This window comes from Pteronotus mesoamericanus, unplaced genomic scaffold, assembly GCF_021234165.1.
Source record: "Pteronotus mesoamericanus isolate MK-2021 breed Mesoamerican mustached bat unplaced genomic scaffold, CSHL_Meso_final scaffold_165, whole genome shotgun sequence".
NCBI classification, from domain to species: domain Eukaryota; kingdom Metazoa; phylum Chordata; class Mammalia; order Chiroptera; family Mormoopidae; genus Pteronotus; species Pteronotus mesoamericanus.
The window spans coordinates 7,000,565-7,013,755 of record NW_026555307.1 but is presented as its reverse complement, the minus strand read 5'-3'; the positions used below and the strand labels follow the sequence as shown (position 1 = coordinate 7,013,755).

Here is a 13,191-nt window from a genome sequence, read left to right as displayed (position 1 = left end):
TGAATCCTAGTACAAAAATAAGCAAAAATAAGAAAGACTTGGGGTACAATTTGGGAAATTTGAATACAAGACATTAGGGAATTAGTTTTTCTCAGGAGAGATAATAGTATGAAGGACTATGTGTTTTTCAGAGATACACGCTTAAATATTTAGAAGTAGTGTCAAGATGTTTGGAAACCACTTTTAAATGGTTCAGTAAAAACATGTGTACACATAAACAAAGTAAATATGACACAATGTTAAAACTGTTAAACACAGGTGGCGGGAATAAAGGCAAGCATTGTCTACTTTTTATATATCCTTGAAAATTTTCATCATAAAATGTTGAGAGGCAGAGTAATACACATATTTTTAAAAACTTACTATCCCCCCTGTCCTGGCTGGTGTCATAGGTTTGATTTCAAGTCAGGGCACATGCCTGGGTTATGACCCAGGTCCCCAGTTGGGGGATACGAGAGGCAATGGATTGATGTTTCTCTCCCTCTCTTTCTCCCTCCCTTCTCTCTGAAAAATAAAATCTTTTAAAAATCAATAAAAATAAATTAAAAATAAAAATTACTACCCCAATGGCAATTGCATTCTAGTGGTAGTGGTACAATTTCAAGGATGAAAAAGTAAAATACAGGGAATATTAAAGGTTAAGTGCTTAGGAAACAGAAGGAGTGAATGGGTAAGTTATGTCTGTGGAAGACCTGAATGCAGGAGCAAGTGAGCTGTGTGGAAAAGCATTCCTGACAGAGCAAACAGCAAGTGCACAGGCCTTGAGGCTGGAGCCAGGCTGATGTGTTCACCTTCTCATTTGTTGACAGTTCCTGTCACCCTGAAGAGTCCAGGGCAGTAGGAACTGCACGAGCAAATGGTAGATCAGAGAAGTAGGAGACTATACCAAATCTTCATCAAACCAAATACATATACAATATATACAATATGTATTTACCAGATGAACCCCTGAAGTCTGCAGACACAGCTTAGATGCAGCAGCAGAGTCCAGAGCCTAAGGAGTCTCCCCAGAGAATCACAACCGTCAAAATCCAGACTGAAGAGCAGAAATTAGCCTTCGCACTGAGCTTCCCTGACCCTGAGCTACCTTGTGGGGGTCACCCTAGCCAAGTCCAGTGCACCCATAGATAGATTTAGGGCAACCTCTGCAGAGATCAAACTTGGCAAGAACAGGACAGAAGCCAAGGTGAAGTGGGACTCAGAGGAAAAGGACACTCAAGAAGGAAGAAATTTGGGGGTACATGACTCAGCTCCAAAAAGACAAACGGGAGCTAAAACAGACCCTATTAAAATATACAGATAAGGGAGTCCTGGCTAGCCTGGAGCAGAAGCTGAAGGAAACTGAGGAGGGTAGGATGGAGAGCAGGTATGTGAATCTTGAGCTCCACTTCATGGAGGTTAAGGACAACCTGGAGAAGGCCAAGGCCAGGCCTGTGCCACTGGGCACCACCATGGACACCACCCATGTGGAGATCATGAGCCCTGACCCAAAGAAAGCTGCTGCCCCCATCCCTGCTCCAACTCTGTCAACTCTGCAACAGCACTCAAGAAAAGACCTCTTTCCATTATGGTCACAGGCAAAGGTACTGTCCTCCAGAAAGCCAAGGAATGGGAGGAGAAAGGTCCAAGTGAGCAAACAAGCTTCATATAGACTCCTGCCAATACGGACTTCGGGGACAATCCTGCTTTGTTGAAGTCTGTGGTTAAGCAGCAGCTCTGTGAAAGGGAAGGTGAGAGTGACATCTGGGGCTGAAGCCAAGAATTGCATATGCAGCTTCCCGCCTCCCGCCTCTCTAGAGAAATCAAGCTACTACAGAGCAATGTTCTCCAGAGCTCCCTCAAATGGTGTGTCACAAAATCAACTTCATGGGGAGTGAAACTGAAAAATATCAGAACACGTTCAGGAAAAAAGGGTAAGCATTGTTTCATGGAAAGTTTGTTTCAGTATATGTATGTGTGTATTAGGAATGCACATTTCTGTGAGCTGCCACCAAAGAAGCTGGGAAGCTGCTCTTCTAGAGTATGCTTATTAGATTATAAGCTCCTTGTTAACAGTAATAATAAATAATGATTAATAATAAATAGAAACGCCTACATAAAATATGTATTAAAGCACTTCTAGACTGCTAATAGCAGCAGCCCCTGGGCAAAATTAGGTGCCTGGGGTCAGCGAAGTCCCACATCTTCACTTTTAACTGCATGTCCTATTTCATTTCAAATTTTCACCATGTTCCTTTTAAATCCTTCATTCTTCCCAATGTGTGCCATAAGCTCTACAGCCCCTCAAAGTTCCTATGCACGCACAATGGTCCTGTTTTCAGCCCCTCCTCCTCATAGGCAGCCATTACAGATCCTTCCCTAGGGCCATTTTCCTCAACCAAAAATCATCTCTCTGCACATTTGAATATCCTTATCCTTCAGACAAGTCTGTCACATAACCATCTGAGTGGTCTTGAAGAAACACCAATTTGGCCATGCATGGTGCTCTAGCTGGCAACACTGTCTCAGCAGTTCCCCGTCAACCAGTTTTGAGGATGATTGGTGAGAGAGAGAGAGAGGGGGCGGGGGGAGAGGGAGGGAGAGGCAGAGAGAGAAAAACCAATTTGTTGTTCCACTTATTTGTGTATTCATTAGTTAATTCTTGTATGTGCCTTCACCAGGGATCGAACCCACAACCTTGACATTATCAGGACGGCACTCTAACCAACTGAGGTAGCCGGCCAGGGCAAGAACCTTTCATTCATTCATTCATTCATTCATTCAAAGATTTTATTTATTTACTTTTTTAGAGAGGGGGGAAGAGAGGGAGAGACATCAATGTGTGAGAGATACATGGATTGGTTGCCTCTAGCATGTCCCTAACTGGGGACCTGGCCTGCAACCAAGGGATATGCCCTGATTGAGAATCAAACCAGCAACCTTTTGGTTCCCAAGTGGGCACTCAATCCACTGAGCCACACCAGCCAGAGCACATTTCTTAATTCAGCCTACTTAAATGACATCCAGTCATCACCATGCTCTACATGAAAGAGGAGGCCCAGAACACACAGAGAATTACATATTGTGCAGAAGACTGCTTATCAGATGATATTAAGTATTGTTAATTTTTTTATCAGTTTTCTTTTAAAGATTTTATTTATTTTTAGAGAAGGGAAGCGAGGGAGGGAAACATCAATGTGTGGGTGCCTCTTGTGTGCCCCCTACTGGGGACCTGGCCTGCAAGCCAGACATGTGCCTGAGACTGGGAATTGAATCGGTGACCCTTTGGTTCACAGGTCAGTGCTCAATCTAACAATACCAGCCAGTGCAGTATTGTTAATTCCTTAGGTGTAGTAACAGTAGTGTGATTATGTTTTATAAAAAACTTATCTCTGCTCTGACTGGTGTGGCTCAGTGGACTGAATGCTGGGCCTGTGAATTGAAAGGTCACTGGTTCAATTCCCCATCAGGGCACATGCCTGGGTTGCAGGCCAGGTTCCCAGTTGGGGGCATGCAAGAGGCAACTGACTGATGTTTTCCTCCCTCTCCCTTCCCCTTTCTTGAAAATAAATAAAATCTTTAAAAAAAAAACCCTCAAATACATGTATCTCTAGTAGATATATACACTTACCTATTTCTAGATAAACTATGATCTCTAAGGTTTACTTTAAAATTACCTTGATAAAATTACCTAGAGGGGGGAGGAGAATAATTAAAGATGAAACTAGTCATTTGTTGATAATTGTTGAAGCTAGGTGAGGTACTTATGTGTTTTTATTATACTAAGAAAAGTTTTAAAAATTATACAGATAATTAAGGGATCATACAGATAAATTTTAGCACATACTGGGGCTTGAGGCTATTTCATATAACCATTCACTCTATTGTCTAGCACAAGAGAGGTGGTCAAATTTTGATAAAATAAAAATTAAAAACAAAACAAAACAAAATACTCACTTAGAAGCCCCTTGTCCTGGTCTAGGTATTATTCTCAATCCAGTGTCTTAACCAATCATCCAGCTCTTTACACATACACAGTCTTACACTTTTCCAACAAGTATTTATTATTAGTTAAACCATGATTCAGGATCCTAGGGTGGGATGTGCCCAGGTCCCCCTTCACCTCCCTGGAAAAAGGATGGAAGACAGAGGACAGGTGCGGTGGAGCCACTTCAGATCTTCCCAGGAAATGTGCCTTCTGCCCGGCGGTCATCCCAGGCCGACACCTGTGGAAAGACAGCCAGTGTTAACTCCCTTTCTCTGTGAGGAAACCAGATGGGTGGACCTTTGTCTTCCTCACTTTGCCCACCTATTCATTTCTTTAGTCAGTCAACAAGTAACCCCAGTACCTACACTGTGCCAGGAGCTGGGGAACCAACAGTGATCCAGGAAGACAAGAATCACTGTCCTAAATGAGCTGACACAAGCTGGTTCCCTGAGGGGGAATAGAGAGAAGTAACATGCAGAAAAATCCCAGGCTCACTACAGGGCTGTCTATGAGGAGATATGTGAGGTACAGAGCTTCAAGAGAGTGGCTATGCCCTGCTTCAGGAACCCCAGAGCCAATACTCAATGATGTGTGTCAGAACAGAGGAAAGAAGGAATACTAGGCAGCTGTGAAAAAAGGTGGCAAATGGACTGTAGAGTGGGATACTACTGTTGGTCACAGATGTACGCATACACATAAAAAATGATGGATCGGTGTCACATTGCTAACATTCCCCAGACGTAACACTCTGCTCCTTGCAAACCCCTCTACAGGCAATTAGAAGCATATTCATTTTTATACACAGACATATGCAAACACGCATTTATATGCTATTATATAGCAGAGGAAGTGGATAAAAGCATGGATAAAGGAGACCAAATATAAATACTCATTCTATCATTTTCTAGCTGTATGACCTTGGGCCTCAGTTTCCAATTCTGCAAAATGAGGATACTGATAATATTACCTACCTCATCCTGTCTTTTTGGCATGTTTGCTCTTATGTGCTATAAAGTGCTTACAATGTCATTGGCCCATATGGTAAGTGCCATGTATGTGCTTATATTTTTTAAAAAGATTTTATTTAGTTATTTTTAGAGAGGGAAAGGGAGAAAGAGAGGGAGAGAAACATGAATGTGTGGTTGCCTCTCGAGCACCCCTTACTGAGGACCTGGCCTGCAACCCACACATGTGTCCTGACTGGCAACTGAACTGGCTACCCTGCCTGTGGTTAGCAGGCGAGTGCTCAAACCACTGAGCCACACCAACCATGGCATATGTGCCTATTTTATTTACATAGACATATGCATTGCAAATATTCTGTACTTCAAAATACACATACACATACAAGTTGGGTCATAATATATAGACTGTCCTGTAGCTTGTCCTGTAGTTTTCCCACAACTCTCAGAAATCTTTTTGTATTCTGTCATGTAGATCAATATAAATGTAACATTTTTCTAACCTGGGTTGTTTCTGAATCTTCCCCATTACAAAAAACTGCAATGGACACCTTTGCATACATTTTTGTAGGTGTCTATGATTTTTTGAAAAGTATGTCCCATCTAGAGTATGATTTTTTTTTTATTTTGAAATAGCCTGACAAACTGACCTCAAAAGTGACTGGAACAATTTATAGAACCACCAATATTTAATACTATCAACATTTATCGTTCTTGCAGCAGTCTGAAAGGTAAAAAACAAAACAAAACAAAATAAAAACATCTCTGTTGTTTTAGGCTGCATTTCCCTGAGTGGGGATGAACATCTTTTCATGTTTAGAATTCACCTATATTCCCTCATACTGGACTTGAACTGTCTACAATCCACAGTTCTCTAAGTGTGAATTTCTTAGGTTCTGAGTTTATGTCCCCACTCCCTTTTAAAGTTTAAAGGGTGAGTCTGGTCTGGTCCTTTGGCAAATAACACTTTGTCCATGTTATTGGACATCATATTTGTCCAATAATTTCTCTTCATGGATAGAAAACTAAAGAAACCATTCAAATGGAGGGGAAACTATATCTTGTATATCTAGAATCGTTTAGTAAAAAAAGGATGAGTCTAGCCAAAGAGGAAGGGAATATTTTTTAACTATGAAACCTGATGGCTACCCAATAATTGAGCATTGTGCACTGAAGTTTAAAAAAAAAAGGCAAAATTCAAAACAGTATCTAGAGTATGACTCATAAAGTACATAAAAAACACACCTACACATACACATACATTGGCACACAGAAAAGTAAGGGGAAGATTTACCCCAAATTTCTAAGGAAAGTTAATTTTAGGACTCAGAAGGGGTGACAAGGAGGCTTACTTCCTACATAAAATATAAATCTCTCATTTAAAGATTCTACAAAAAGCCAATGCTACTTTTTATGGAGAAACTAAAGATTTATATATTTGTTTATTTTTAAAAATTTTATAAGAGTTTATTTGAGCCTAACATGCCAGGAAGCAAGATCTCAAATGCTCCTAAATGTTTGTTTTTTTTTTTTAAACCAGAAAATAAAAGATGGTTGGGGAAAAAGTCTTAAATGCTCGTATAGGAAGTGTTGGACTCCTGCCCCTACCTCTCCAAAAATATACATACTGAGATTAGAGACTGAATTGATTACATTGTTTATGAAAAACAAATACAACAGCAACAACTAAACATTACTATTTGTACTTCATCACATTTTTGAAATAAAGAAGCCAGGGCTGCTGGGTATAAAGGGGCATGTGCAGAATACATTTATATCAAACCCTAATAGGCCAGACACAGTGGGCACCTGAATGGAAGAACCACACAATCTGATGATTCTCAGGTAAGGGTAGGCCCAGGTCCTAAAGAGTGGGGTGTAGGGCAGCATCAAGACCAAAAGCATGATCCTAGTACCCTGTCCAGCATGTACCCAATGCAAGCCCTGAGGTTGGAAGTGGGATGTTAGAAGATCAAAACATCATGTTACCAGCCCTGGCTGGGTGACTCAGTTGGTTGGAGTTTTGTCCCATGCACCAAAAGGTTGTGGGTTTGATCCCCGGTCAGGGAACATACCTAGGCTGCAGGTTCAATTCCTGGAGGTGGGGCATACGGGAGACAACTGATTTATGTCTGTCTATCTCTCTCTGGTTCTCTCCCTTCCTCTCTAAAATCAATAAATAGATCCTTAGGTGAGGATTAAACACAAACAACAACAAATAACAAAACCCATCATGTTACCCAAGATTACCCAGGGTTGGTAAGAAATCCTAGGAGGGCACAGGGTACTTAAGGAACATGAGACAGTGTGGCCACGGAGGGAAAGGAAAACAAAGTGGGGTGAAGAAGAATGCCATTAAGACAACTTGTTCTTCAGAAATAAGCCCCAAACATGTACATCAAGGATGCTTAAAATAGTGAAAAATTAAAACATAATCTCCATCAAAAGGGGATCAATTAAATGAAAGCACCTGTTAAGTTATTAAAATAACTCTGCATTGCCATAAAAAGAGGTTCTAAGATACACTACTAAGCCAAAACAAGTCATTGAACAAAATATATAGCATGAACTGTTCATATACATAAAGTGCCACAGGCTTATGTAAGATAAATTTATATAGAGAAAAGGGAATCGGTTAACAGCAGTTATACCTCATGGGAGGAGGACTGGGCTACTACTTTTTATTTTACTGTTCTGTTCACATCTCCTGCCTTTCTTTTTTTTTAATGAGCATTACTTTTGCAATAGTATCATATTTTGATTCTAAGACAAATGGTATTTCATTTTGACATCTCAGAAATTAGTACGCTTGTTACATTCATTTCCAGCATTTTAAAAAAGATTTGAGCACCTCTCAATATTTCTTGCACTTCATAGGGACTTTGATTTGAAGAAATATAATGTTTTTATTTTTATTTTTTAAAGATTTTATTTATCTATTTTTAGAGACAAAGGAAGTGAGGGAGAAAGAGAGGGAGATGTGCAAGAGAAATATCAATCCGTTGCTTCAAGCAAGTGCCCTGACCGGTACCTTCTGGTTTGTGGGACAACGCCCAACCCACTGAACCTCACCAGTCAGGGCTGTTTTTATTTTATTTTATTTAAAATTTTAACTTATTGATTTTAGAGAAAGAAATGGAGAGGGAGGGAGGGAGAAACACTGTTTTGTTGTTACACTTATTTATAAATTTATTGGTTGCTTCTTGTATTTGCCCTGACCAGAGATAGAAACTGCAACCTTGGCGTATCAGGAGAGAAACTCATGTTAAACATAAATCATTTATTTTAAAAGAGGGTATGGCAAAGAGTATTAAATGGTGACAAAAGGTCTGGTAAGATCAGGGCTAAAAGCACTGCCTTATCATGTTCATATTTTTTAGAGATGCACACTGAAGTAGGCAGGGGTGAAATGATATGTCTGGGATTTGCTTCAAAATACTTCAGCAAAGGAAAGAAGAAAGAGAAAAGAGAAAGATGAAGGAAACATGGAAAAATCTTGATATTATTCAATTTGGGTAATGGGTCTATTTCGTGGTCACTGAATTATTCTATTTTTATGTAAATTTCAAAATATTCTAATGAGGCCCTGACTGGTATGGCTCAAGTGGCTGGGCATCATCCTGCAAGGAGAAAAGCAGCCGGTTTGATTCCTGGTCAGGACACTTGCCTAGGTTATGGGTTTGGTCCCCAGGTGTGGCACATGTGTGAGGCAACCGGTTGTTTCTCTCTCATACTGATGTTTCTCTCCCTTTCTTTCTCCCTCCCTTCCCCTCTCTCTAAAAATAAATGAAATCTTCAAAAAAAATAATGTTCATAATGAAAAAGGACAGGAGTGCACAAGACAATGAGCTCCACAGGGACAGGGACTCAGCACTGAGTATACTCGTCTATCTGTAGAGTGCTGAGTGGGATGAATTTATCAAGGAGACAGCCCTGGTCACCTTGGCGGAGAGTCCTGACTTGCTGAGAATACTGGTGAAAGAAGGAAAGAAAGGCAGTTCTAGGAAGAAAAGGCCAAGTCCCATGAAAAGTGTGATGCTGTCTTCCCTCTGCCTCTTGCATCCAAACTTCCACCAAGTTACCAAACTCCTCTCTCCTAAGACCCCACGCCAGCACTCCAAGGGCCCCCGTAGGAGTCACTTACCCAGGATACGGGGCAAAGGGACTTGTACACACGCCGGTACCATTCGCACACGGAAACATCACCCCCTTTCGCAGTCATTGCCTTCTCACAGCGGTGAAAATCTGTGAAAAAAGGGATTCAGGGTCAGCCCAAAGGGCTAGGACACGTTTTTGAACAAAACTCACAGAAATACTTTTTACCTCACAACCAGTTACACGCACACATACACTTTACAAAGATTGTATACCTTTAGTATACAAGTATACTAAAAAGGGTAGCTATAAATCAGTAAGTTGACTTTGCAATCCCTAGAGAACTGCTGTTCAACTTGAAAACTGTGGGGTCAGGACTGGTGGGGTAAAATGACAGGCATGTGTAGGGATTATGGAAACCCAAACCAGGGCAAGGGAAGGAGAAGAGAGTATTGATCCTAAGATGCTGGAGTCCAAGAGAGGAAGACAGAAGGGGGGAAATCTGGCTTTTAAGAGCAAGCAAATAATTTTTTAAAAATTAATCCAGGTATTCTACTTCAGGGCATATTTCCTAGAGAGAAAAAAAGCACTCACATGGATTTAAAATTGCAACTATAAGAGTGTATATAGCACCATCATTCATAAAAGCCCCAAATTGGAAACCACACAAATGTCCATGAATAAACCACGGAAAACTTTACAGCAATAAAAATAACCACACTTATATGTCACAGCACAGATGAATCTTCAAAACTGTTGAATTAAAGAATCCAAACACAAGAAAACACATACAGAATTTATAAAGTTCACACAGAGGCAAACTAAACATGGTGAATAAACCAAAATGTGACTGCCTTCAGTCAGTGGGGTTACATCTCTGCTGGGGAAGAGTAGGGTGTTGTGGTCAATACAGGGTGTGCAGTAGGCAGGGGAGTTCAGAGTTCAGGCAATATCTACTTTTTTATCCAGGTTATAGTTACTCAGGTGTTCACTTCAGAGTTATTCATTTAGCTGTATGCTATGTTTTCTGTACTTCCTGTATGCATGTTCTCTCTCCCCCCCGCCCCCACACACAAATCTTTAAAAAAAGAAATCATTGTAGGAACCAGAGTTTGTGACACTGGCCCAAATCCTGAACACAGCTGCTGATAAGGAGCCTAGGCCCTGCGAGGTAGAATGTCCAAAAACAAAAAAGGCCTGGAATACGTCGGTCCCTGAGGAGGCCAAGAGGTGAGCAACTTCAGGTGTGGGAACAGGGGAAGATCAGCATTCCCCCAACTACCATGCCCTGTTTACCCAGGTAGTTCTGCCAGCAGTTCCTGGTCTGGTTCTGGTTGGGGAAGCGGCTATCAAAAGGGGCAGTCTTGTAGTTCTTGATTTTGGTCTTGATGTCTTCTGCCATGTTGCTGATTTCTGGAGGCAAAGAGAGTGGGTGTTAGCATGGATTCTACAGGACCTGAACCTGGGCATGTCAGCCCACTTGGGTCCTCAGGGGACCAAACAAAGACAAAGTCTGGGTGTGAATAAGCTACTGCCCCCTCCCTTTCAACATACACAGAGAGGTGAAAGGCAGGGCAAATCCATACATCTAAACATGGAAATGACAACAAGGTTTGGAGAGAGGATCAAGTCCTTGGTAAAATCAAGCCTTATCTGTCACAAAATAACAATAGATGAGACTCACTGAGTGCTGACCACAAGCCAGGTGCTATCCTATACTCTTACAGATTTACTTCTATAGCTAATCTAATAAAAGGTAAGAACTATTACTATCACTGTTTTACAAACAAGGGACGACTGATGTCTAAATTATTTCTCAAGGTCACAAAGCATACAAATGGTGGATCTGCACTCAGTCACTGACAAAAGGCACAATGCAGAATTTCTTAATGAATTTGGTATCATGAACTCTTCAGGGTTCTAATGATCTCTTTCTCAAAATATGTTTAAGTGCTTTAAAAAATTGCACAAGCTCAAAAAAATAAATAAATAAAACAACAAATCCCACTTACATGAAGCTGAGGATTCATTAACTACCATGGTTTTGAAGTAATCATAAGTGAAGATATTTTGTACTATCCGCAACCATAATGTGATATAAGAAGACATATGATTTTGATGCTGACATAGTCACAGATGCTAATACTCCTTAAGCTGTTACCTCCATACCTAATTGAAGCAAATGCTACATTTCAATTTGAGGTTATTAAAAATATAGATGTAACCCCCCCCCCAATCCGAGTACTAGAACCCCTTGAATTCTATAGAGTCTGTGGACTCAGGGTTAAAAAAGAAACAAAACCCTTTGCTATAATGTCTCTTATGAGACGACACATTTTTCACCAGGGAATGTGAAAGTCCTTCTATTCCAGAGAATTCAAAGAGTCGTAGAGTTATATAGAGATGCGCAAGCCAGTGTTAAATGGAAGCCATCCAAGGCAGTGGTGGGGATCTGGGACCCCAGCGTAGCGTGGGGGGAGGGGGTACAGATATCGGAAGCGGGTTGTAGAACACCAGCCGCGGGGACGCGGGCACGGTCGAACAGTAATTTGAGACGAGATTTTGACCCGCTATCTGGAGTGAGGGTGGATCAGAATGACTCTGCGGCCCCTCCAACGTCGGAGGGAGAGAGAAGGGGCCAAACACCAGAGAGCTAGGCTGCGGCCGGGCAAGCTGCAGGAGTTACGCCTGCGGCCCGACAATTAAGGGCATCGCAGGCCAAACTACTGAGTCCAAACTACTTAGCCTGGTCGCTAGCTAAGTGGTTTTATATCTCTGAGCTTCAGTTGCCTCAGTGTCAAAAGGGACACAGGTTGGTGGGAGGACTAAATGACTTAACATAAATCATTTGGAATTTTGCCCGGCCTTAAGGAAGAATCGTTATCTATGACTACTAAACACAACAGGGCCCCGGAAGGCCGAAAGCCGCCGGCCGGAAACCTCTCGTTCTCGGGGAAGCTACGGTCCGGTTCTTCAGTCACCCAGGATGGGGTCCCGGGTTCCCGACCCTCGACACTCACCTAAAGACGCCCCTGAAGCCGCTCGCAGCTCAATGTGACCCTCAGCAAAGACACATCCGCCTAGCCGGAAGCGGAATTTAGACGGACCGGAAGCCGGGCGGGTTATTGCTGAGTCTTCCATTCAGCTCCAGCGCCGAGGGGAGGCGGTCTCTAAGGCGATTAAGGCCCCACCCATTCATGCGAACTGTAACCTTCTATTGGGCTAAGTAGCTGTTCATCATTATTCCAGACCCAGTCAAGAGCTTGCATAGTATTTGGAAGGGCTCCGAGCTGGGGCTTGGTACACCTCCTAGTTACAGTTGTCCTCTTTCCCCTGGCATTACCTGGAGAAAGGATTTCTGTCTGGGTCCTGGAACTTGCTCAAGAGTGGGCCTGGGGAGATACCCAAGCGAAAGTACTCTTATTCGTGCAAGTATTATTTATTGAATGCCAAGTACTAAGGGCTGGGGATGCATCATTGAACAAAAGACAACAAACAATCCTTACCCTCATTATGATTATTATGGGGTCAATTGTTACGGTATTGAAAAGGCACCAGTCTTTTTTTCCCAGGGTCATTTTTCGTGTTAAGAATGCCCAGACTCCACCTACAAACCGCGGCAAGATTTGAGTGGCTGAGGACTCAGAAATCAGTCCTGCATCACGGAGAGGAGGGCTTAAGAATTAAACTTGCTTCTGTGAAGGGTCTGGCAGAAATCAGTCCGTCTGCGAAAAGGTCGACTCTTCGTCTGGACAACTCTTCTTCTATTTTACTCTCACACCCCATAGCTGATCTTATCAAGAAATGCTGTTGGCTTTGCCTTTAAAAATATACTCAGGATCTTCTGCTGCATCTGGTTCAAGCCACCAGCAGCACCAGCCTGGACTACAGCAGCAGCCCACTCCCTGGCCTCCTGGCTTCCCTGCCTCCCTCCACGGTCAGTCCATTCAGCCAGAGGGACCCTGTTAACACCTCAGTCAGATCAGATCCCTTCCTTAGCCTAGAAACCTACCCTGGTGTCTAGTCTGACTTTTAGTCTAAAGTCCTTACAGATAACCTACACAATTGGACCCCCTTTATACCCTCATCTTTGTAAAAACTGATGGAGGAAACCATATTCAAAATTGAGTTGGGAAGCCCTGAAGGAAGAGCTCTTGAGCCCTGTAT

General features: G+C 42.1%; 1 protein-coding gene across 1 annotated transcript; it reads right to left on the bottom strand.

The window, feature by feature from the left end:
• Window positions 1-4,019: 4,019 nt before the first annotated feature.
• Window positions 4,020-12,167, bottom strand: LOC129083194 (cytochrome c oxidase subunit 6B1). The gene is made up of 4 exons (XM_054589036.1): window positions 12,045-12,167; window positions 10,321-10,437; window positions 9,074-9,174; window positions 4,020-4,205 (listed from the first exon to the last, which is right to left on the bottom strand). Exons 1-4 carry the CDS (start codon window positions 12,163-12,165, stop codon window positions 4,152-4,154), a joined length of 393 nt encoding a protein of 130 aa, XP_054445011.1. The 5' UTR covers window positions 12,166-12,167; the 3' UTR covers window positions 4,020-4,151.
• Window positions 12,168-13,191: the final 1,024 nt, after the last annotated feature.